This window comes from Cynara cardunculus (genome assembly GCF_001531365.2).
Source record: "Cynara cardunculus var. scolymus isolate 2C chromosome LG 1, CcrdV1, whole genome shotgun sequence".
Lineage (NCBI taxonomy): Eukaryota > Viridiplantae > Streptophyta > Magnoliopsida > Asterales > Asteraceae > Cynara > Cynara cardunculus.
Genome location: NC_037528.1, coordinates 38534503 through 38561578, shown reverse-complemented (window position 1 = coordinate 38561578; position 27076 = coordinate 38534503). Strand labels below are relative to the sequence as shown.

General features: G+C 36.1%; 1 protein-coding gene across 8 annotated transcripts; it reads left to right on the top strand.

Annotated features, from left to right (window-relative positions):
• The first annotated feature begins 1648 nt into the window (after positions 1–1648).
• LOC112521682 (protein CHROMATIN REMODELING 5-like) lies at positions 1649–27076 on the top strand. 8 transcript variants are annotated; one of them, XM_025130686.1, is made up of 32 exons: positions 1649–1978; positions 2097–2221; positions 2403–3148; positions 3273–3340; positions 5038–5487; positions 6286–6510; positions 6630–6713; positions 10661–10720; positions 10809–10906; positions 12278–12329; positions 12729–12795; positions 14624–14717; positions 14814–14901; positions 14992–15126; positions 16150–16341; positions 16552–16619; positions 17104–17197; positions 17327–17451; positions 17527–17590; positions 19162–19374; positions 20181–20423; positions 20519–20629; positions 20916–21002; positions 21164–21346; positions 21542–21622; positions 21763–21999; positions 24223–24378; positions 24465–24642; positions 24750–24931; positions 25037–25402; positions 25488–25581; positions 26387–27076. In XM_025130686.1, the coding sequence occupies exons 3-32, from the start codon at positions 2479–2481 to the stop codon at positions 26722–26724; spliced, it is 5103 nt and encodes a 1700-aa protein (XP_024986454.1). In that variant the 5' UTR covers positions 1649–1978; positions 2097–2221; positions 2403–2478; the 3' UTR covers positions 26725–27076. The 8 variants fall into 8 exon arrangements, with proteins under 8 accessions (XP_024986454.1, XP_024986460.1, XP_024986446.1 ...); XM_025130692.1 differs by lacking the exon at positions 2097–2221; XM_025130678.1 differs by having other exon boundaries at positions 2097–3148.

Here is a 27076-nt window from a genome sequence, read left to right as displayed (position 1 = left end):
CATCACAGAGGCTCTGCTGGATATAACTTGAGAGCACACTTGACGTAGAAGAAAACTTCCAGAACCTCTGTGAGACACGACAGAGGTTCTGTCGTCTTTGTCTTGAAGCATTGTCTTTCCAGAGGACCAGTTTCCAGAACCTTTGTGAGACACGACAGAGGTTCTGTCACTTGGGACTTGTACGCTTGAGCATCTTCTGCAATTGGTCCTCTGTGGTCTTCTGTGATAGATCATCTTCTGTCAACCCTTGCAGTATTACTTTTTCCATACTTTTACATTTAAAGAAATGAGAGCTAACACTCCCCCTAACTGAGTTCTCGTTTAAAACTTCATAGTAAGTTTATTTATTTAGACTTCATTGTAAGAAAATTTCAAGTTGAGGATTATTATACTTAATGTGATGAGTCAATGACATTTTATATGGAGAATCATGTTTATATGATGTGAGAATTTGCATGGATTTGATGGTGTTACATGCCCGGTACATGTTGTAGACTTGTCACTTATTTATGGATTTTGGCATGCGCCCATTATATTAGTATATGTTCAAGTTTCCTTGCAAAAAAATTTGTTACGCTTAGATATACTTCTGGATGATTGAGTTCATTTACCTCTTTTTGCCCGACATTGAGAACCCCACTATTGTATAACTCGTAAGTATCTCGTAAATGCCACGATTGACAGTTTACATGTAAAATAGAATAAGACATTCACTAACTTGACACTGTCGGAAGTCATGATATTGTAATACATTGCAGAAAAATGTGCCTTTGGCCATCTCTCTGGGCTAAACTTGTCCATCAATGGAGCATCATCAGATACAATGTATCGTAGAATCTACATGAGGATGTCAAAGTTTGACATGATGAATGCTTTGCATGTACTCAAAAATAATTGTTTTGGGGCCTTAACTCGTTTATCCTTTGTGTGCACACCTTATCTGTCAATTCTTGATCAAATTCTTCCTTATCGGACACCTCTTTACAAATCATCAAATGAGATCGGACAATGCACTCACCGGATAGCTTTTTATCGGACAAGTCTTATCTGGTAACAAGATGAACAAGTCTTATCGAACAAGTCTAATCGGACACTGCTTTGATACGGCTGAGTTTCAAGACTATGCGACTAAGAGTTGGGACTAGCCGCATGTCATCTTTCTCGTACGTTAGATACCCGTATAACCATAAAACACTTTTGAAGTTTCTAATTCCTTAGCTTTTCAGTTCCCTCCCCCTATGTGGTCGGCCTTATTACCAGTCTGTCTCCTTTTTCTTGATGGGAATGATGGAGCTAATCTGCTTGCTTGTGATGACTGCCTTTTCTTTTATCGGTGTGATCCTTGTCTTTAGCTTGGTTAGGAGGCTTATCACTCACAAGATAGACTTTTAATACTTTGTGCATTAAAAAATGTTTTTAATACTTTTGATAAATCTGGTTTATAAGGCGGTATATAGATTTTAACATATAATTAAAAATAATAAAATAATTTTAACTATTTTGTGAGAATAATTAACATTTATCTAAAACTGTAATCTCTAATCTCTATCTATAAACACGTTTGTCCAACAAAAGTAACCCTTCCTTAAATTTCCCCCAAATCCCCCCCCCCTCCCTTCCCACTCACACACAAATACACATACAAAACCCCTCTCTATAGACATCATCAACCGGCGAATCCAGTCGCCGCCGTCGTTAAATTCCGTCGTCTAATCCTACACCTCTCGCGCACTTTAGTGTCCTTTGATACATACACAAAGCTTCTCTTATACTTTCTTTTTTGTCTTCTGTGTCAAGAAATCATTCGTCGTCGGCGAGTGTTTCTCCTCCGAGAAGGTCTTTTCTCCGACGCCTTCCCGATTGCTAACGTGCGCGGTCTTTTGTCGTCTTCTTTTCTGTCCCTATACAGACGCACATAATATATATATATATATGTATGTATAGATGTACATATGTCTGTGGGGCCTTACTTCTAACGGTGAGTCTTCTCAATGAATTTTAATACCGTTTAGGAGTCAGTCACTCTCGTAATCGTTAAATTGTGTTTTCTGGTTGGAATTCATGACCTAATATACTGTTTTTCGTTCTTGATTTAGGAATACCTGTCCTCTTCTAGGTTTTTGATGCTATATGCACGTAGAGTATCCGATCCATTGTTTGCACTGCCAACCGATTGGATTTAGTTGTTTTTGGATTTCGTTTTGTCTTGATGTCCATTCAGGTTAGGTTTTGATTCTTTTGTTTCCTTTTAGGCATTTCACTTGAAAATTGAAGCTTCTCTGATTAAAATTTATTGGATGTTTGAGTGTCAGTTGAGATATAGAATTGAAGTTTGAGTTTGTTTTTATTGGTTGACGATTGATAATAGACTATATTTATTTTGCGTGTTTGATTGTGTTAAGAGGATTATGAAAGAAGGCGGGAAATTTATATGAAGCACTGGACACGGAGTTACTGAGGTTTTAGGTGACAGGGAGAATGGCCTTTTTTAGAAACTACACAAATGGAACAGTCTCAGAGGATGTTTTAAATGACAAGAGCCAACATGGAAGCATTGATAGAGCTGACAACAATGTAGGCAATGATGACTTGGATGCAACTTCAAGTTTGGATAAAGAGTTTGAAACAAAGATGGAGGATCAACAGTATGGGAGTGATGGTGAACCATATGCTGTGAGTAGGTTGCAAGACGATCCGGCAGCAGGGGATGATGGTGGTTTATCAAATTTACAAGCTTCTACTACGAAAAAGGCAGCTGGGAGATGGGGCTCAACTTTTTGGAAGGACTGTCAACCCATGCATCAAAAACGTGGGTCTGAGTCCATGCAGGAATCAAAGAGCAGTTCTGGGTATAAAAATGAAGAAGGGTCTGAAAATGACTTGTCAGAAGTGGACAAAGCACATAAAGGTCAAAATGTGGATGAGATGCTGTCTGATGATTACTACGAGCAGGAGGAAGATGATCAAGGTGATCCATTGCACCGCAAGCTGTTAAATAATACCGATGGCTATAGTTCAAAATCACGTTCAGGGCTTATTGCAGCTTCTACTAACAACTTCATGCCTGAGAAGAAGTCAAAAGCTTCATATGGTGGTGAATATGAAGACGATGATGCCTATTTCGAGGATGAGGAAGATGATGTAGATGGTAACTTTATGTTCTGTACTATCCCAATTTTATATAATCTTCAGGCTAGGAATTAGATTTTACCTGTTCCGTTAGTATATTCATTTTCCCTAAAACACAGCTTGCTTTCTTTGACTTTCTGCAGAAGATGACCCTGATGATGTAGATTTTGATCCAGACTTGGGCACTACAACTGTTGGAAGAGGGAACAAGGTTGTTAATCATACATTATTTCAGCCGTTGCATTTTCTCTTTATTATGTCTTTTAATGCTATTCTTTAATTTTTTATCGACTATACTTTCTGCATACATAGATTCATCCTTTCTGTTTTAAGATGCTTGTTATTACGGCTTATAATTGCTTCCTGCCCTTTGCATAAATCATCACTGGTGCTACATTTTTGTTTTTATAAGCTGTAGGTTTTTTCTTTTCCTCTTTTGGGTTTTTAAACATTCCATGTCATTGCAATGCATTGATGATTTGTAGATAAAAAAAATTCAATGCAATATGGTAACTGTAGATGTATGTAGGTGTAGTTAATTTGGCATGTCAAAGTGGGCTGTGAAAAGGTGGAGATGAGGTGAGTGCCGAAGGTTGCTTAATCATGATCTTTTTGCCAGTTGTATTTGTTGTTGATTATCAATTTTATTGGTTTGAATCATTGGCAAGTATATTTGATGATGGCAGGTGCTACCATGGCACATTAATGTTGATGGAATACTAATTCACTTACATTTAGTCTGCCATGTTACATTACGTGCAATTTGATGCATAGGGTTAACTTGAGATAGTATGAATAGAGGCACTTTGTATTTACTTTGAATTAAGAGCGAGGTCATCTGATGATCTGATCAAACACTTATTGGTTATAGGACTTGGACGTCTATGATTTTGAGGGAAAGCTTTTTACAACATTGAGTTATACAATATGGGTAAAAGTGCTCAAAGATACTAGTGGTTTGTGGTAAATCTAAACCACATGTGGAGGCTACACATTGTACCAGGAGAAGCGTCCACCTAAGGATGGATAAAATGCATTCTGCCTTCATTTGTTTGTTGTCTTGCTAAGCGGGGATTAAGGGACGTTTAAGCAGACACATAAGTGGTTTTTAATTTTTATAAATATATATGATACAATCAAGGTTGTAAAGATAGGAAACACGTGAAGCCTCGAGGCGGAAAATAAAATTAAAGAAAAACATTTATATGCATGTAATACATATTTAATGATAATATCTAAAATCACAGTGTTGTTAACAAGTCTGAAAATATATTAATATATGTAATTAATATTTAAAGATTTCGATTTTCAATTTAGTGTTGTAGGCTGTCCTTTCTTGTGTGGTTTCTTGTACATCCCAGTTGGAATAGGAATTTATACTAGGTTCTGTTACCATACATGAATATATGATAGCTGATCTGAATATACTCTTAATGTGCAAAATTTATTTACTTCTTAATTCTAGTGCTTTTTGCCATATACCGATATACATACCAATTCATATCACGTAGTCAAATCACAGTACAAAAGTGGACAAGTTTGACTTACTCTAACTGACTATTACTGGTCACATGACATACAAGAGTATGTGCATCAGTGCATTTATAAGCCTATCCGACATGCCAAAACAGATAGGCACAATCTGTTAATCACATTGACCGACTCCGGACTTAAGTTAACAACTGTGAAGTGAACAAATTTTCTGTTTTTCTAGAGTCCATTTTATGTTCCTGATCTCTTTTTATTTGAGTTCTGAATTATGGATGACAGAGATGTACTTTTGATATTTGCATATCATTTTGTTTCTGATGAAATATGCTGGTATCATTAAGTCATTTTATTTTATTTACTTTTTATGGTTGGCTTGGCCGCAGTTTCTGCTGAACTTACATTTTGGATCCTCTCTAGGAACACGATGAAGACTGGGAAGGTGGAGACTTAGATGAAGTTGATAACTCTGATGATGATGAATTAGACATATCGGATGGTGATGATGATGATTTTTATAAGAAACCAAGGGGCATGCAAAGGCGGAAGGGTGGGCGTAGTAGTGTAAAGTCTAGTAGTGAACCTAAACTATCTACATTTTCCAATCGGAGGAAAAGAGGTAGAACATCATTCGAGGAGGAATACTCATCAGCAAATGATTCAGAGGATGATGACGAAGAGGGCTTCAAAAGTACAGGAAGGAGAAGCGGACATATCCGAAAAAAAGCTGGTGGTCGATCTATTCCTACAAAAGGTCCTGGAAGCAACAATGAAGTTCGAACTTCAACTCGATCTGTGCGCAAAGTATCGTATGCTGAAAGTGAAGAAAGTGAAGAACATGATGAAGATATTAAGAGAAAGAGGCAAAAGGTGCGGAATATCAGTATGTGCACATCATTGAATTCCCTATAGGCATTCCAGTTTGATCCATCATATGGTGTATGGTTTTAACCATCACATCTTTAAAATATTCGTCACCGTTTTATAAGCTTCAGGTGGAGTGCCTCTTTTATGCATGCGACATATTCTGATTAAGTTATCTCCCAATGTTTCGATTATCCTGATGCTATTCCTTGAGGTCCATCTAGCTAGTTTTTGTTGGTTAGAGGTGGCTTTTGAATGCACATGCTGAAAATCTGCATGCATAGATATAGGTTGAAGGATGTTTATGCATGATTTTGTATAGAAAAGAATGTGGCTTTCATCTCAATTTGTACAACAAGCTGAAGTTTATATCATAAAAATACTTGTATCTTGAATTTTTGATGTAATACTGATAGTTGGTGGTGATCTGCTATTTTCAGTCCGTACAACAAACTTGATTTCATATGATGACAATACTTGTATCTTGATCTAATGCTGGGGTATTTGGTGGTGATATGCATGAACTTATGTGTTTAGGCCGATTGATCTGGGCCAGTAAATGCTTTAGGTGGAGACATGAGCTGTTGAAAATTATGGAGTTGGGATCTTGAATTCATTCAGTTAGAATTGTCATCTTTCCTTTTCCCTTCTGAATATTTCGACTTAGTAGTTTATTCTGTGTGCATATGGTGTGTGGCTACCAATTGGACCTTCTCTTTTTTCTTTTGGTATGCCTTCTTAATGTGGTATTCTTCTCACATTACATCACTCGCTGATAAATGTATTTATTATTTGTGAGGTTAGGAGGAAACTGAGGAGGAAGATGGTGACTCTATTGAGAAGGTGCTCTGGTATCAGCCAAAGGGAATGGCTGAAGAAGCTGTACGGAACAACAAATCAACAGAGCCTCTATTGTTGAGTCATTTATTCCACTCAGAACCAGATTGGAATGAGACTGAATTTTTTATCAAATGGAAAGGCCAGTCACATTTACATTGTCAATGGAAATCATTTTCTGAGTTGCAAACAGTAAGTTTATGTTTCTCTGTGTTTCTTTTGGTACAGTAAGGTGTTTGACATTGTTAATATTTACCTGTTTGTGACATTACATTTCTGTTCTGATTTTCATTATCTCTTTTCATGATCAGTTGAGTGGCTTTAAGAAGGTTCTGAATTACACCAAAAAAGTGATGGAGGATATCAAGTACAGAAGAACAGTCTCTCGTGAGGAGGTAATGTTGGTTTTTTCCTTTCTTAGTAAAATATATCTTAATGCTGTTTGGTGTACTAGAGAGATCAAACAATCTTTAGTATTGTGTGGGGGAGACCAAACATTAACCTATGGTTACCTTTGAATAATGTTCAGTTACATGCATACATGATGCATGTATGTGTCATTGTATCTAAGGTGATTTGTTATTGCTCCATTAAAAATGGGACACTGTATACAGAGGAACAAAATTGCTTAATCTTGGGATTTAACCTTTGTAGTGTAGATTTACGAATCTGAAAACATGGCATGCGTGAAATATTACACAGGGCAATACAAATATTTGTAGTTGTTGTGTTGATATATTCCAGTTGATAGTGATCTCTTTATGTAGTTTAGGTGGTTCATGTACTAATGGCTTAAGTGTGAAGGTTGCAAAGAATTTTGACTTGCAATATTTTACCGAGGACTAGCTGAATTTAGTGAATTCTTCTTGTTCCCATTGGCTCATAGGCAAGCTTTTTACAAGTGCAATTGCAATTCAGGTGCAAGTGTAAAGCAGATTTTCGCTGCTTGATATCTACCTAAATGTGGAAAGAACAAAGAAAAAGAACAAAGTACTGAATTATTGAAGGAAAAACTTAGTGGTGTTGCTCTTTCATTGGATACAATATTTACGGGAAGGAAAGGATCAGGTTGAAGTAATGTATATTGGTCTGTCACACACCAATAGCCAAGTTAGACAAATGAACCCACATTGATCCTCTTTTCTCTATGATCATCTGTTTCCTCTTGTAGTGGACTTACCAATAATGTAATGCAATTATTTGGTACCATGTAATTTCTCAACAATGATAACAGGATTAGAGATGATTATATATGGGAGAAGGCTGGGATGAACCAGTGAAGGAGGATTAACTGCAACACAGCTCGAGATGATTTGGTCACTTCCAAATGTGTATCTTTGAGTGGACAAGTTAGAAAACAAGACTCACACCTAGAGGAGGCTGTTAGGAGAGGATAGGTTTGTCGAAATTGATACGTCAATGAAGAGAGTCTTAAGTGAGTAGCAAGCAAGAGTTTGAATTTAGGAGCACATGAAGGATGCTATTCATGTCTGGATCCTTGGGAATTCATCACAATTCATGGATTTTCACCTTCTTAAAGCTGCCAGTAGGTTCCATTACTAGCCTGCTTCAACTAGTTTGGGATGAAATTTGTATTTTTGTTGTATGTGCATCCAGGATTTTGACTTGGAGTGAAGAGCATAAGCCAAGCAACATATATACAGGCAATATAGTGGACAGGGTGCGTCATAATCTGCCATTGATTGGTCTGGGAATCATGGCATATACCTATTGTTGCCCTCTCGTTGCAAGTGTCATTATAGGCAGTGCAGTCATCGCTTCCAAGTCTTTTAGGTTACGTTGGCTCACATGAAAGTTCGTGGTCTCTTTTTCCTCTAAGGTCCTACCTGATTGTTTTCTTCAAACTAAAAGAATTCTGGTGCAAACAGTCTGCCTACCTTTGTCCAGCTGCATTCTATGAATAGTTCTGCTTTGTGCATGTGTCAAAGCAACTGCCTTTTTAAGGTGATCTTAAGTATTCTTAACAAGGCAAAGGCATTATTTGACTTTGTCAGAGATGGATGTGAACTATCCAATTTTTTTCACGGCATCACAAAATGGGTAATAGCACCACACAAAGAGAAGTCTCTAATGCCTCTTTTTGTTAAATTGCAGTAAAATCGCTGTTTCTGTTTGTCAAAAGACACCGTGGTCTATAATGGTATGATGATAACACTAGTTGTGTTTGTTCCAACATGTCTCCTTAGCCTACTTGCCTAGGTGACAAGGTACTGGAGGTCTTTTCAAGTTACAAGCATTTACAAGTAATCCTTCATCGTAGATTTTTAGGCGATTCTGAAGAATAAAAATCTGCATCAAAACTTGAAACGACAACATAAAAATGAAGAAAGCAACGGTAGTGTGTTTTCTGTCTGATAAGTTCTCCATTCTTGTAGATTTTCTCTGAAGTTGGTAATTATTTTTTTAGGTCATCTTTACTTGAAAGAATATTTTGAACAAGTGCTTTGATGAATCAATACAATTAGAAATAACATGACAGGAGAAACAGCATATGGTAGTTAATCAAGAGGCTAATAGAAGTGGAGAGAAAAAATGGACTAACCTTGAAGCCTGGATCTCAATGAATCCTCGCTTGCTGCTTCCTTATATTCATGTCTATTTTAATGTAGGGAGATTTTGGCCCTTTTTGTTGTTTCTGTACTCACCCTATATACGTTTAGACAAACACACGCCACGAGAGCGACTGCTTTCCATCACTACCGAAGGAGGATTTTCTAGCCTTTTCATCGGTGCCTCGACACGGTTTTGTAGTGAGAAATTGACAGTTTTGTAGTGAGAAATTGACAACTGGGTCAAACTTTTAATTGCTCTCGGAGTTTGATTTCGAATTTGGTAGTTTGGTGTAACTTGCTATTAAATATATTTGTTGTGTACTTGTGGCCATTCCTGAAAAAAGAAGAATTCAAACGACACTGTTTGATGGCCATCACTAAACATTCTTCTTCCTCAAGTTGCTGTGCCAGTTTATACCAGTTGCACCAGGGAAGGGATTATGTTGAAGTATGTTTTCCATGGACAGATTTTTGCAGGGTTCAATAGCTTCACACTTCTTGCAGCCCCAATAGTCAATGCCACATGTTATGACTTATGAGCTTTGTATTTATTGACCTGTTTTTTATGCTTTAAACTGTATATAAATCAAATACCACTGCTGGCAGAGAGAGAGAAGGGGGGGGGGGGKGAACTTCTGGTCTATGCTGTTAATATCGCGATATATCGGCGATATATCGGATATCGGACCTAGGCAAAATATTGCTGCATAAATATCGGTCAAAATATCGTCCCCGATATTATCGGCGATATTTTTTGATTTTTCCCGATATTTAGCGATATTTTGATGTATATATCGGACCGATATATCGATTTTTAGGGTTCAATTATTTGGGCTTTTGTTATTTCATGGGCTTAGTTTTTTGGACTTGGTAACATATATTATTAGGTCTGAAATTAATAGTCTGCTTTCCAACGGTCTTCTTCCTTTCTTTTCATCTTTACGAGTTACGACTTCACACTTCACAGACACCTAATTCACTTCACGAATCACGACTTCAGACTTCTCACAACTTCAGACTTCTCACGGAGTCACGGTTTGGCTTCTTTTCTCGGATGCTGAACTTATTGCTTGCGATTAGCTCGTTTTTGAACACTTTAGATGATGTGATGTTTTAATTTTGAAACTATATTTCTAAACTCTAATTAATGCATATTATATATATAATTCTAAGAAATATTATGTTAACCACTATTTTGGACCGATATATCACCGATATAACCGATATATCGAATATCGGTCCTGACCGATATTTTGTATTCTGACCGATATAACAGCATAGCTTCTGGTAAAGTAGTTAAATGTACTTTCCATTTATCAAAAAATCTATCAATATGGAAATCTAATTTGAGATAGGTGGATCCAGAACTGATTTTAGAAATTTGTCTGAGATCTTGTATTCGAGTGACATTTATTATTCACTTACCTCCTTCACATTTGGAGGTCAAATACAACTTCTTCTGATTGATATTGCGGCACTCTAGAGACTTTTGATTTAGTCACATGCTACAAAATCTTTTTCTTACATCCCATATAAACATGTTGCCCTTCTTGAAGCATCGAAATCAAGGAGTATTATTTTTCTTGTGACTTGGTCTTTTAATTGTTCTTTTTGTGAATTTATGAATCAGCATTATATGCTTGCAGATGCCATTTTCATTAAACCATGTACCATTTTGTAAAAGTGTGGCACTTTCTTATATTGTTCTGTAGTAATTTTCCTTGTTGAGGATTGCCTTAGTTTTCTAATATTGTTTCTTTACTACTTAGATTGAGGTCATTGATGTGAGTAAGGAGATGGATTTGGATCTTATCAAGCAGAATTGTCAGGTTTACGTCTTATGTGATTTTGGTGATCTATTGCTTTCTCTTTTTCTACTCCTTGCTTACCTCAGATTGTTTTATCTGATGCATCTAGGTTGAGAGGATAATTGCAGATAGAATCAGCAAAGACGGTTCGGGAATACCAGAGTATTTGGTTAAATGGCAAGGACTCTCCTATGCTGAAGCAACATGGTATGTAGACGGAGTTGCTTTTTTGTTTGGTATTTTTGCAAATGTTTGGTTGCTTACCATTTTATTAATTCCAGCTTCATAGATTGTTTTTCACCTATGAATTGCAAGGTGATCCAATTATGGCAAAAATGTTTTTCATATTGAGAATTGATTTGTCCTTGCCCATTTCTGTCCTCAATAGGTAGGTATGAAGGCATACGCTACACCTGTCAATAGAGCAAACTAGAAAAACTGCCAATCTAACATTTAAGTTTGTGGAGGTTTGTATGGGTTGTTTAGTCAAAACTTGTTTACCACTTGAATGATAAATACAAAAGCATTAGAGTTGTAGTCTGCCATGACCACTTGTGGTCACATGCAGTGTTCTTTTATCAAAGCACCAAGTTTTTCATATCGTCATGATTGATATTGTGCTTCCTTCTTTCTGCTCCTCCCTCTTCAATTCCGCCTCAATGTGCGCCCTCTCTGCTGCATTTTACTTATCGTCATTTTTCTGTCTTGTTTATAATTAGCTTCCGTTACTGTGTTTAGACTAGCTCTCTGTTCTCCCAGAACAAGGAAGACATCTATATTTCCTCTGGAGTAAGATTAGAATTTTTTTTTCATATTACATGTCACATGAGTAAAATTTTATTTGGAGTTGATGAAGATTGATTTTGTTGTAGAGCTAAACTGATTACTACATTTTTGAATTTGAAAAATACCAAAGGAAGTGCGCAGGACCATTTGCGATCAAAATCCTATGACCATCTTCAATCATACGCCTTGACCATTTGCTACATATCTGGTACTTTCCAAATTCAAATTGACCCAGGCATTTTAATAATTGTTGCAATTTTCATGAAATGGTAGAATCACTTCATTTGTATAAAATAGAAATACATATTCTGTGTAAATATTGAAGTTCAATTACCTATTTGCCTCTATGCTATTATTAGAAAGATGGTTCTAGATCATTTTGGTCCATACGGTTTACTTCAATTTGAATGCAAAGTTAAGTAGGAGGATCTACTAAGATATTTGATTTGTATTCAACTATCATTTCTATTTAACCCACCCAAATGCTGCCTTGAGTATATGTTTCTCTTGTTTGACTTTCAAAATTTTATTAAATTTACATCGACACGTGGGATCAGGGAGTGAAGCTTTATTTTGTTTTCCATAGGTGGATGATTTTTTTTGTATGTTTGTTATTGTTTATTTCCTTTTTATGATCTCTCATAGTTTATGTAATTTATCGTGTTTGAGGAGTAGTGTGATGTCTATGCTTTCATAACCTTTTGGCTCTGCATTTGACTTCAATCGTTAGTAAAATATCATTTTGACGTCAGCTTCAGAATGCTTATATTTGGTGTTGTATGACATCTTCAGGGAGAAGTTTGTTGATATTGCTTTTGCCCAGGCAGCGATTGATGAATATAAGGTACTGGTTTAAGATTATGTGTTCAATGTGCCATATTTTATCATTTGTGTGATGTTCACATGAGAATTTTATCTTTTTGCTTGCCAGTTGCATATGTTAAGCTTCTTCGGTCGTATTGCAGTTAAATATTTTTCATGTAAAATTGTTACAAGTGTAAATATAGTTGATGCTCTAGTGTAGAAGCATAGGTTCGTGTTATGAGAAGCTACCATTCTACTTGTGTCTGAATATAACAAATGTTCCGTTTTAGAAATGGTGGTGTATGTTTGGCATGTCTGTTATGCAATTTTCTTACATTTAATATCATGCAAGCAAATATACCATTCAACATTTATGTAGCTTGTTTGAAGATCGTCCCCTAGCACTTTTAGGTCCTCAAATTTTCAATTTTGGAAACAGGCTCGTGAAGTTGCCCTGACAGCTGTACAGGTTAAATTGGTAGACTTCCAGCGAAGGAAGAGTAAAGGTATGCTGTTTGATCTTCACAATAATCTTTATTGAAAAGTCTTGTTCCACTGCACCAGGATAAGTTGGGATTTTTATTTTTCAAGTACTAGTGTTTCTAGCACATACTTGTATGCGGATTTGATTAGTTGAAATCCAGAGGAAAAACTATCATTGATGATGCCAACCCATGAGTTGTAGTGTCTTGATTACTTTGTTTATATGACAGTCAAAAGCAAATAGAAGGGTAATTTAGGATATTCTGGAAGTTGTGTAGCTGTCAGCCTGATAATCAGTTTCAGTTACCTCCAAGTAATTTGAAGTTTGTTTTTACTGAAGATAAACTTACGAAAAGATCTCACCCTATCTGAAATGAAGAATGCCAGTAATGATTTTTCTGCTTGCAAACCAAATCAACATTTGGGAAAGTAAGCATTTTACGAGAGACAATACTCCTGCACCCAATAACAAATGAGCCTTTTGAGATTTGGTTATGTGCTGCACTGTATCAACCTTACACTGTTTGGTGGTACTTAAGCATGCACCCACCATTTTCACCGTTTTTCATTCTTACATTTAAATTTATATAATAAATGAGAGTCAGTTATTATTTGTAGTTTATGAAGCTTACAACTCAAACCTTTTTATATGAAATCTGAACAATCTTGATCTTTTAGATATTTTGTGATGACAGATTCTACTTAGCCTTGATGATATACAAACCCTGACTGCTAGTGATTCATCTTTGAAGATGATAACGGATTTTCTTCATTCTTTTTATTTAGAGAAAAGGCTTGGGATTTATTCGCTTGCATCATTTCATTCTCATATTGCAATAGTATTGGCTTCATGTATGAAGTAGGCGGGCCATTGAGATCATTTTGGTGTAGAAAGATTTCTATGGTACATTTAATTTATGCTAAATGGATACATAGAACAATAGAGATAGAAGACGAAAAGATGTAAATGGAACAAAGTTACTGATTTTGGGATAGAGGGAGGTATGAGACCATAATAGAAGCCTTCACACAAGTGAATTTGAGGATGAAAAAAGAACATCACATCTTTAAACATATCTGAGCTGCTATCAATTATATATACAGATTTACTGTATATGGTATGCTATCCTGTATCGGGTCTTTGACCGGTAGCGTTGTATATCTATGTGAGTGTATTCTCTATTATTTATTTGTTGGAAGTAATGAAGTGGAGGTTTTGGATTTATGTTTATTTAGTTTCTCCTGCTGAAAGAAGATATATCTTTTGCTGTCCCTATCATGTGGAAGTTGAGAGGGCAATAATTTTGATGTGATCTTATACATATATTTTCTTTTGCTGACTACCAGTGACTGGAGCATAATCGTCTGTGTTAAAGTTTGTTCTTGTTTTTGATAGATAATATTACTTCTACTTTATCCCATAAGAAGACTGTTTACTGTTGCTCGTTTAATTCTCTTAAGAAACTGAACGATTGTTACTATGTCGAACTTCTGCATTCTGAGTTGCTGGCCTTCGGGTATGGTTGGTGAGATGAGGTTTTTATAGTAGCAATGCTTTTTTGTTGTTCTGCAAATAACTACAAATGCTTGAATATTGTGAAAATTAGGTAAAAAGTAACTAGCTACTGATTATTGTAATATTATTTTGTTTTTTTTTTTGGGGGGGAGGGGAGACTTGGAACATGTACACAAGTCTTTTCTATTGTAAAAGGAAGTTTTGATGCACAAGAGAGTTGGAAAACACATGATACAATGGGTTATTTGTAGAGATGCGTTACTTATATATTTGGTTATTGCTGTTCTTACTTACCAAAATTACTATTTTTTAATTGTTTATGTTTTCGCTTTTAGCAAGTTTGAGAAAGCTCGAGGAACAGCCTGAGTGGTTAAAAGGCGGTAAACTTAGAGATTATCAGCTTGAGGGCCTAAATTTTCTTGTTAACAGGTAGATTGTATGGACACATCTGGCAAAGAAAATTAAGTAGTACCCTAGGGTATGTTTCATCTGGAGTTGTGCTTATTAATGACTTTCACGTTGCAGTTGGAGAAATGATACAAATGTTATACTAGCTGATGAAATGGGCCTTGGGAAGACTGTTCAGTCAGTGTCTATGCTTGGTTTTCTGCAGGTAGTTATATGTTCATGCTTTGCTGTCTCTCTTGTCAATATGCTTAATGAAGCTTACTGTAGTTGGTTATTTTTTTTATTGATTCCACAGAATGCTCAACAAATTCATGGCCCATTTCTTGTTGTTGTGCCTCTATCAACTTTGTCAAATTGGGCTAAGGAATTCAGGAAGTGGCTTCCTGAGATGAACGTGATCATATATGTTGGAACTCGTGCAAGCCGAGAGGTAGGCTAATTGTTGTTGAGTGTGATCCTTTTATTATGTTTCATGTAAATTAAGTTACTATGTTATACTGCAGCATGACCATCATTTTGGTGGAAGTTATTTTCATTCCAGTTAATAATGAGCTGATTTCTAAAGTAATTCCCTAACTTAATATGGTTCTTTAGCTTATGTGAACTTCTTTCTTCAATTATTCTACTTAACCGAGGCTGATCCCAGAATCCTTGTAGTCTGTAGTCTACAATTTAAAGTGTCCTGAGCTTTAAATGATCATGAATCTGATCTACCCAGGCACTTCATGATGCCTTTGGAAGTTGGTAATAGTTGTAGAAGCAAAGTTGTTTAGTTCATGTCTTTTAAATTCAAAAGTTTAAATGCAATTCTCTGTTCAGTGGTTATTACGCCATCCAGGCAAAGCCATTGTTACAGATATAATATAAAATTCATATAGGCATGTTCTATTACAAATCTTCTCTTCTAAGAGTTAGTTCATCCACACGAGCTTGTGAGTATTCATTTAAAGCAGAACGTATGTGGTGATGTTGTAAGTGGTATTTATATTTTCTTAAGGTCTTAATTTAATTGAAATGTTCCTACTTTTTAATTTTCTTTTATTCTTCTTCTTCTTCTCCTCTTGTTTTCTCCTTTAATAGTTCCTTTTTTCCAGTGAACAGTTTTCTTTTCTTTTTATTTCGGGGAGCGGGTCTTATAAGTTGTACCTATATCTTCTTAAGGTCTGGTTGATTGTGTTTGATTGTTGGAACCAAGAAATTTCAGACTAATCATAAGAGTGCTTTGATTGGAGAGTATAACAAACTTTGTTGTGTTTAAAGTCATGTTTTAGCTTATATTTGTTGCCTATTGGTCTTTAATTGGGCTAATTCTAACCTTTTGATGTCGTTTTTTTATCTAGGCATTATAATATTTGGGAGAGTATTATGTGCTGCAGCTTGACTTTCTGGCACCAGCTTATTTGTACTTTTACGAGGATATTTTTTCTTGTAATTGTTTTTGTTTTGGTTATAGGTTTGTCAGCAGTATGAATTTTTCTCTGATAAGAAGACTGGCAAGGGTACAAAATTTGATGCTCTGTTGACTACATATGAAGTTTTATTGAAGGATAAGACTGTGCTTTCAAAAATTAAGTGGAACTATCTTATGGTTGATGAAGCACATAGATTAAAGAACAGTGAAGCTTCATTGTATACAACACTTAAGGTATCCACATGTTGTCTGTTCTTATTTTGCGACTTTTTCTTGTTCTTGCACAAGATGGGGGTCTTCATGGAAACAGCCGCTCTACTTTGTTGGGGGTAGAGGTGAGGTCTGCGGACATCTCATCTTCCCCAGACCATACTTTCGAGTGACATTTCTTGGGTCAGTTTGGTTTGTGTTCTTGATTCTTATTTTTTATGGCTTATTTCACAGGAATTCAGCACCAAAAACAAGCTTCTTATTACTGGAACTCCCCTGCAGAACAGCGTGGAAGAACTATGGTAATTGTTATTTGCTACAGGTGTTGGTCAGTACGGTTATGTGCTTGATGTATCAATTTTGGTGGTCTGTTCTCCTGTGATACAAGAAAAGGAATAAGGGATTTAAAAACCAAGAAAATATGACAACTTGTTATGTTGTGTTTATAGAGGGTTTGGGGCAAGCGTTAGATTAGATCAATCAATAATGTTACTGTTGTGACTGGAAGGTCAATTGTTCATATTCCGAAAACAACTTAGCAAAATGAAAGGGAAGTCTGCTGGAAGACTCTTCCCATCCCTTGCAGAGCCGAGGAAGATTTGGTGCCCTTAGTCCCCCTTTATGGGTGGAAAAGAATTTCTATTTTTCTTATCTTGACATAACATAAGGATAGCTAATCGTTAAAGAGGGGGCGTATTGAAATGAGTTGCAAGCCCTCTCGAGTATAATCTATAAAATAATTCTTGGAGTCATCTCAGATTTTACTACATCTTTGTTTAATGGCAGGGCCTTGCTTCACTTTCTTGATTCGGATAAGTTCAAGAGCAAGGATGAGTTTGTTCAGAATTACAAGAACCTTGGCTCGTTTAACGAAATTGAGGTAATCATCAACTATATAAGTGGTTTGATTGATTCTTCTCATTGTGTATCTATTATCCTCCAATCCTACATAGAAGAGAGAAAACCAGTGAGAAAATACAAAGCTGAAGTGTACTTTCTCTTTGAATAGCTTGCTAATCTTCATATGGAGTTGAGGCCACACATTCTCAGAAGAGTCATTAAGGATGTGGAGAAGTCTTTGCCCCCAAAGATTGAACGAGTTCTCAGGGTTGAGATGTCTCCTCTACAGAAACAGTAAGTTTCTTTCCGTTCCATTGTGTTCTGAGGATTTATCTGTCTAGTGGCTGACAACAGTCCCCTTATTTTCAGGTATTACAAGTGGATTTTGGAACGCAACTTTCACGACTTGAACAAAGGTGTACGTGGAAATCAGGTTAGAATTCATGCTCTTGAAGGGGTCTTTTTGTTTCCGTGCTGTCTTAGGTGTACCGTTTTAGTTATGATCATTACGCTGGTTTTGTTAATCCATGCCCCCAAATTGATGGTAGCATATTGTACTTTTTTGATTCACTTCAAGTACTAATTTGATGAAGAGGTCCAAACTCGAGTGAAGCACTTGTCCTGCTTTTATAGGAAGGATGCAAGAAAATAGTGGAAGAGAGTATGTAGGATTTAAGAAATATGATCATTTTTGCTTTAGACCATCTTCAATGAATGCGCCAAATTTCACTATACCTACTCTTTGCACTAAATCCTCTCTAACGAATGCACTATTTTAGTGTTATGAATAGTAAAACACCAAGTTTGGTGTAACACTATTCACCAACACTATTTTTTGGTAACGTTTTGGTATTTAAAAAATGGTCCTTCAATTTTCTGATTCATGTTTTTTTTTTTACTTTATTCATTGTCTAATACATTTTAATATATTAGGATTATATTAGTCTTTAGTTTTAGTAAAATTAATTTTAATGCTTTCAACAAATTTTAAATAAGTAATCTATGAATGTGATCTCGATGCACCTATTGAAGTTATGAGAGAAGTGTTGCCGATAGAGGTCGAAACAATGACAGTTGATAATGTTCTATCTTGCTTGATATAGATTTTTCTACCTTAGTTCTGCCTAGCTTATCCACAGTGGTTCAATCTATTTTGTAAGATATCTCTCTAGATTCTGACATTACAAATCAAGGATAAAGAAGCTCACGTTGCACTTTGGAATGCGTTAATTAATCATTTATTGGAAAGTATGCTAATTCTGTCTAAATGCATGTCTTTTATTTCTAGACGAGTGTTGAAAATGTGACCTTTTTATCTAGTGGACTTTTGTTTTGGATAATTTGATATAGAATTAATTATGAGCTGTAATATGGTTCAAATGGTATGGTAATAGAGGTATCATGAAATTATAAATATGGGTATAATTTCTAACGTTATTAAATATAGTAGTGTTGAGATCTATGTAATCAAGATAAAAAAGAACATACTTGGAATAGTATTTTTGATGTGAAAAAATAGTGTAATACATAAATGATTTACTGTTTGCACCAACTTTTTGCACCAAAATAGTGCATAATTTAGTGTTTTACATTGGAGATGCCCTTAGAGGGCGTAATATTTATCATCTTTTGTCATATTTCAACAAGTGAATTATTCTAAATAATTTGGTAATCCCCAGAAACTAAAATGTTAGTTATTTGGGTATATGGATTATTGCAGTTTGCTATTCGATATTCTGCTCTGTTAACCTAAAATCCTAAATACATGCATCTTGTAATGAAATTTAAATTTCATTGTTGTTTTATATTGTGATATATCCTATTGAACTTAGTATTATCATCTCATGAAGTTGTTTCACTGTAAATTCATGTTCTTCTAGGTCTTACTAGATTTTTTGATGCTCATGATATTAATTGTATCTGCCAGTTCTATCTCACAAAAATGTTAGCATCTTCATTTGGCCTTTCCTGGAATATAAAATTAACTTTTTGCAACTCTTGCAGGTTTCCCTTTTGAACATTGTGGTTGAGTTGAAGAAATGTTGCAATCATCCATTCCTCTTTGAGAGTGCAGACCATGGTTATGGTGGAGACTCTAGTACTACAGGCAGCAGTAAACTGGAAAGGATCATTCTTAGCAGTGGAAAGCTTGTTATCCTTGACAAGCTTCTTGACAGATTGCATGAGACGAAACACCGGGTTTTAATATTTTCACAGGTATTTTAATTGCTTTGCATGTATCTGTTGAGGAATGTTGCACGTTGGAAAGGAGGCTAGTTTTAGGATTGCTAGGTATAAGATTTTGTTTTGGAAGCATAATATATGTATCTTAATTAGCCTGGAGTTAACTATTTGTTGCTGTCTCCCCTTTGCATGGTACTCATACAGCATAGTTTGTATCATATTTTTTTGGTGGGAGATAGTAATAGGTGGTTAAATTAAATAAGGAAGTAGGGTGAGATGAGAATCCTTGTAAAGCTCTCATGCTTTTCTCTAGACTCTGATAGCCGTATAAGGAACAGTTATAGGTATTTACTTATTGGCTTCTTGCTTTATGCGTCACTGTCAATTTCTCATTCCTGGGGTCATCTTTTAGAGTTTTATACTTTGTGAATATTTCATTGTGATAAAAAAAAATTGAGTTCAAACTAGTGAACGTTTAAAGCATCCATTATCCTTGGTGTCTTTTTAGATGTGAAAATCTTGTCTATTTAATTGGTTGCTTAAGCATAAGGTGTCTTTCGCATCTCTGAATATGAAGCAGGATGATGCTTATCCTTGGAAATGCTACGTTGAACTAGCTGCTTTTTGTCTCAGAAGTTATGTCCTCTTAACTTGTTTGACAAGAGCAATATTGAATAGTCACATCCTTTTGTGTTGAGTTAAGTTATATGCTAAAAGCTGTCTTGTAGGTTTCCAACTTGGTATATATAAATACCAAATTATGTTTGTTTGGACAAGAAATGGATATAGTTACTTTATCCCTTCTAGTTGACTGGCTAATCTGCTTTTTTGTAATGCAGATGGTCAGGATGTTGGACATCCTGGCAGAATACTTGTCATTCAAAGGGTTCAAGTATCAGAGGCTTGATGGGAGTACAAAAGCTGAGGTGCGCCACCAGGCTATGGACCATTTCAATGCACCTGGTAGTGATGATTTCTGTTTCCTTCTTTCCACTCGTGCTGGTGGTTTAGGTATCAATCTTGCTACAGCAGATACTGTCATCATATTTGATTCAGACTGGAATCCTCAAAATGATCTGCAGGTTTGGGACTGTATGATTTGCAGTATGCCATCTTATTTATAGATTGCTTATTTAATGAAGTCTCTTCTCATATCGATCTATTTACTTCTGATTAGGCAATGAGCAGAGCTCATCGGATTGGTCAACAAGAAGTTGTTAATATTTATAGATTCGTGACAAGCAAAAGTGTTGAGGAAGACATCTTGGAACGTGCTAAAAAGAAAATGGTACATAAATTATTGGTTATTAATTTTTGTCCATTCTTGTCGCAGGCTACACACTTCTAATTTTTAATTTGCACCTGCTTTAAAAGTTCAAATGTTTATTGTATTGTGGATTGATGTGTTCTTTCTTTGGTGAACTTCGAGTCATGGATGATGATATGGACTGTAAATGTAATGCTTTTGTCAGAATAGGGTGAATGCATTTAAATACAGATTTGCTTATCTGCTATAATCTTGAATACTGGGTAAAGATGTTTCCTTTTTTCTATGTTTGGATTTGTTCTTTTAGGTACTTGACCATTTGGTCATTCAGAAGCTAAATGCTGAGGGAAGACTGGAGAAGAAAGAAGCTAAAAAAGCTAGTACATTTGACAAGGTAAATTGACAGTATGGTTTCTGTTTTCTTCGTAATGAGAAGTTGGTAATATCACATGTATTTGTCCTTCACTTTTTTTAGTTTATTTGATTTAGAAAATGTGCACTTTTTAATACAGTTAATACTTGTAACCTCTCAAAGTTATGTTTTCATTGCAACAGAATGAGCTATCAGCTATTTTGAGGTTTGGAGCAGAGGAATTGTTTAAAGAAGAGAAAAATGATGAAGAAAACAAAAAGAGGCTTTTAAGCATGGACATTGATGAAATTCTTGAAAGAGCAGAGAAGGTCGAACAGAAGGGACCCGAGGAAGAACAAGGGCATGAATTACTGAGTGCATTTAAGGCAAGTATATGATATGCTTTCTGCAGTAACTAGTGTATTGGATGTAAACAGCTTGTCTTTATGTTCTTTCAAAGAGATGTATATTTTTTTTTCTAGTTTCCTCTTATATATGGCATTATTTATTGGTAGCTCTTTCCGATACATGGCTGTATATAGATTTACCTTTGTGTTTGTCATCTTCTATGATATTTACAGGTTGCTAATTTTTGCTCTGCTGAAGATGATGGAAGTTTTTGGAGTCGATGGATAAAACCTGATGCAGTTTCGCAGGCTGAGGTATGTTTATGTCATTCTACCACAAGAATGATGGATTCTTTCATCTTGTTTTAGGAATACTGCTCTGGGATAGTAATAAATATATTCAAATGATGTATCCAAGATTTAGTTTTAATAGAATTTGGTTTTTTGCAATATAGGAAGCTTTAGCCCCTCGAGCTGCAAGAAGCAGCAAGAGTTATGCTGAGGCCATCCCATCTGAAAGGGTCAACATGAGGAAAAAGAAGGGTGTTGAATCTCAGGACAGAGCCATAAAGCGCCGAAATGCTGACTATTCTGGTTATTTGCCCCCACCACTTGAGGGAGCTTCTGCACAAGTAAGAGGGTGGTCATATGGGAGCTTGCCTAAGAGAGATGCTACTCGTTTTTTCCGTGCGGTGAGACTTGTATTCATGCTTCATATCTTTTAACGCTTATGCACATTGTTGGCTTGATTAAATTTACAAGCCTTTTGGTTTATCTTAGACCAGCTGCAATGCTCTATCTTGGAGACCCACAGATATCATGCAGTTCAACCTATTTCAGGGCTTTAACATGAGCAGCATCCTTTCATACTCCTACACTAGGCCAGTTTTATATTTTATTCACTACGCCCAGAAAAAAGCAATTATATAAAAGCAATGGTCGTTCTACCTTCACTGTTCCTGGTAATGCCGTATTGGTTGCGAGCCTCATATTGTAACTGATTATGGAAATGAGCAAACTATATCTGGTGACATTACCTCATCTTCTCCTCAACCAGTATGGCATCTCCTAAATATCATTATTTCTAATTCTTTTTAGGTTTCGTGCATGTATGTTTTCATAATATTCCTTTTCGTTATTTTTACTTGTTAACACCTGACTACGACTCTACTTCTGTGCTGCCGTACCAGATAAGGATTTTTACTATAATAACTTGCTTATCCCACTTAATGGGTACTAAAGGTCGAGTTTGGTGCTGCATTTCTAGTATTGGGTTCTTCTTCAGGAGCATAAAATTATACACGTATACTGTGCGTATATGATTGTAAGCCAATTATGTGCCTTTGCATTTAAATATATGCCCCATCCTAGTGCTAGAAGTGCAGAAGATGCAATATAGGTACTCTATTTTCCTCTTCACTATTTTTATTCCTACTGAAAGTTTGGTCACCATAGCTTCCATCCATGCTGCTTTCATGTATTGTATTCAGCTTAAATAAATAGTTGATCTCTAATTATGTGAGCATGGGCGGAGCCATCTCGTGCAAAGAAGACTGTCAAATTTAAATCATAAAACAATCTCAATGGACAATTTCTTGAATTGGTGTCATAATTTCACTCAAGAAGAAATTACCGAAGTGTCATTGTATATGTTACAGGTAGAGCCCATCCTCCCAGGAGGTCAAGGGTTCATACCTCACCAAAGATTAGTAGTGTGCGTGAGTACTTCAAGTTTTTTATTGATGTTAAATTGAGAAAAGTATTAATTGAGCCGTTGGTGAAAGACCTGCATGGAGCCGAGCCCTTCTCACCTAGCTGCTTATATTTTTGCCTAGAAAATTTGTTTCTTGGGGTTCTGCTTTTGGATTTGATTTTAAAGTCATACAGTTCAAACCTCACCAAAGATGAGTAGTGTGTGTGAGTATTTGCCATATATAAATATTATGTACTTTAAAAAAAATTATTGATGTTAAATTGAGAACAATATTATTCTTATATTTTTGCATAGAAAATTTTGTCTCTTGGTGTTTCATCTTTGCTTTTGATCCTAAACGTAATTTTTTTGTGATGAAGGGGCTGTTTGGCAATTGCTGAATGATTTGGTGCAGAATGATTAGGTGGTCAGAATGATTAAGAGACTCTCATGATATAGTGCAAAATGAAATATAATTGTTTGGTAATTGTGTAAAATGAAATTAGGGCTCATAATGGTTAAGGGAGATCCAGGATACAAAATCATTCAGAGGGTTTTAGAACCATTAAGAGGCAGACTTTTTTTTTGCCAAACAAGATTCACCTCTTAACCATTCAGATGTTGCCTCTTAATGGAACTATTAAGAGGTAAACAAACAACCCCGAAGACATCCTAAGAAAGTGCAAGTAAATTATCATGATTAATTATATTTAGTTTTTTTTTTTTGATTAACCTGGATATCCAACCGGCTATGCGAGCCGAGCCGACTAATCCCAGGTCGACACCTGCTTTGCAGATAGCCTGGAGTCACGGCATTTGAACATCCGTGGCCACAAGGGGATTTTTATTCCTCCTTGGATTTGAACCTGGGACCTCCTGGTACTTTTGACCTTTGGAGCCAAGCTCAAACCAATCAGGCACCACCCTTGTGGTTTTATATTTAGTTTTTCATGTAAGAGTATCTTTGTTCATAGTATTTATATGTCATCTGTAACCTGCCAGTTATAGCAATGATTTTTCTTAACCTTAACAAACTGTTTGGTATGTGAGACTGCATGTGGTGTTCTCCTATTAACATGATCATGTATTTACATTCCTTTTTCTTTGTTAGTTTCAGTATCATTGGTAGAAGATACATGTAGGGGTTAAGCTCTTTGAACTCTGAAAAAGGTGGTCTTGCTGTACCAAAGTAACATAATTTTTTATGTTCTTCTGAAACTAGGTCAAGAAGTTTGGTAATGATAGCCAAATTAGCTTAATTGCAGCTGAAGTGGGTGGGTCTGTTGAAGCTGCTCCTGTAGAAGCTCAAATTGAGCTCTTTGATTCATTGATAGAGGGTTGCAGAGAAGCTGTTAATGTAGGAAGCCTAGACCCAAAGGTTGTCATCATGTTAGGGTTTTTAGATTGTTTGTTTGCTAAATGTCTGCTTTTAGGCTAACGCTTGGCTTAACGTCACATGTTTAGGGACCTCTGTTGGATTTTTTTGGTGTTCCAGTGAAGGCTGATGATCTGTTAAGCCGTGTTGAAGAACTTCAGCTTCTGTCGAAGCGCATTAGCCGCTACAATGATCCAATCTCACAGTTTCAGGCTTTGATGTACCTTAAACCTGCAACTTGGTCTAAAGGTTGTGGGTGGAACCAGAGTGAGTTTTGCTGCTACCTTCCCAGCCTTTTTTCTTTTCCAAGTGTTAATGGTATTTGTGCTTGAACGTGATGGATGGATTATAATATTCTCTGTTGATGTCTTTAGAGGATGATGCAAGATTGCTATTGGGGATTCACTATCATGGATTTGGAAACTGGGAAAAGATTAGATTAGATGAAAAACTTGGCCTTTTGAAAAAGATTGCTCCGGTGGAACTTCAGCATCATGAAACTTTCCTACCACGAGCTCCGCAGTTAAAAGAAAGAGCTTCTCAACTTCTTGAAATGGTAGGTGCTTGCTTGTGTACCCTTTTTCTACATGTTTTACGTATTTTATCCTCAAATATTCATCATAGCTTGTCTATTAATTGACAATTCTGTGGATTTTGGAAGGAACTTGTTGCTGTTGGTGGGAAGATTTCAGGGGCCAAAGGTGGTCGAAAGGGTTCTAAAAAGCAGAAAGACCATCTTCTTCCCAACATCCCAGTTGCTCAAAACAAAGGCGGCAGACAATGGAAAGGGGGATCTCCCGACCTCCTAAAAGTCCCAAGGAGTAGGTTGAAGTCAACACGTGCCCAGAAGAAGAACGAACCTTTGGTTAAAGAGGAAGGCGAGATGTCAGATACGGAAGAAGTGTATGAACAGTTCAAGGAAGTGAAATGGATGGAATGGTGTGAAGATGTCCTGATTGAGGAAAGAAAGACACTCGAGCGTCTTCACAGGTTGCAAACTACTAGTGCTGATCTTCCTAAAGAAAAGGTAAGAGTTATTTCCACCATCTTATATAACTTGTGCCACCTAGAATAAATGTTCTTTTTTTATCGTTTTAATTTTCTTTTTTCAGGTGCTTTCAAGAATTAGAAACTATCTGCAGCTTCTTGGGCGAAGGATTGATCAAATTGTTATTGACCATGAGGAGGATCCATGTAAACAAGAAAGTAATGTTTATTTGCCATTTTACCATTTATTTGCACAAAACTTCACACCATCTGTTTGTTAGCAGCTTAAGAGCATCTCTAACAGATTCTCTATAATTTTATCTAAAAGAATTGCATTCAACTCCAACAGATTCTCTTTTTTAGAGAATTTCAACATTAACTATATTATGAAAATATTGTATAACTTGTCATTCCAATACATTTGAAAAAACTTCATATAAAAAACTAATAAATAAATCTCGTTGGTGGGGAATATCAAAATAACATTTCTCTCCTCAATAGAGAGTTTTAGAGAATCCTCTATATATGGAGTTTTCTTTAGAGTTCTCTATTTTAGAGAACAAGATAGAGAACCTGTTGGAGCAAATATAGAAAACCAAAACTCCATCTTCTTTATTTTAGGAATCTGTTGGAGATGCTCTAATGAGCTTAATGGCACTTCCAACTTATTCGATCAGCTGTACATGACTGTTTGGTAGTGATAGAGAGTGGCTTATTCAGTAAAGCTTATTTTTGGGGGGGGGGGGGGGTGAGGTTTATGCAAAAAGTCTAGTTTTTTCCAAACCTGCCCCTCCCAATAAAAAAACATGCTTCTTCCATCTATGAAAACCCTCGCATACAAAAACCTTCCCTATTTATGAACAAGCCCTCCCATACCAACCAAACAGCCCCTTAAATCTAATATTGATGTTGAACTGCTTAAGCATCCACTTACTCTTGTATAACCTGTTGTTTTTTTTACTTGTGTGTGATATCATTTGTCAATATAAAAATCTGCTAAAATTGATGAATGATCCGTTGACAGGGATGACAACCCGACTCTGGAACTATGTCTCCACATTCTCAAATTTGTCAGGAGGCAAACTTCACCAGATCTATTCGAAACTGAAACAGGAGGGAAGTTCTTCCCACATAAACACGAGAGGTGAGAGTCGAATACTTAACAAGGGTGGTCTTGACACAGCAAAATTCGAAGCATGGAAAAGGAGGCGGCGATCTGAAGGGGAGTTCCATAGACCTTCCAATAATGGTAATGGTACGGTTATACCTGATCCAAGTTCAGGTATTCTTGGTCCACCGCCATCTGATTCAAACCGGCAGCGCCACCACCCTGGTTTTGGTCCAAGACCGGGTGTCAAGTAGATTCAAATATATTCTCTGGATTTTTGCGATCAGGGAATGATTTTTTTGCAGATTCATTTAGTTGTGACTGAAGCCGCGAAGCATCTTCAGAATGCATTCATAAGCAGTGTGAAAACTTTGCTTGAGATGAAAACCTAAAGGACAAAGAGCATAGGATGGAAGTCTGTGTTTTTTGTTTGTTTCTTTAAATATAAATGGAGGGAAGTTGGTTAATTTTGTATATAATGAATGGTGGGGTAGTTGAAGGATTTTAGAGAGCCCATTTGAGATATAGGTCTATGTATTGCTCATACCAAATTGTACACTATCTGGTTTTGAAATCATAGTATTTTGCTATGCTGACCTACTACTA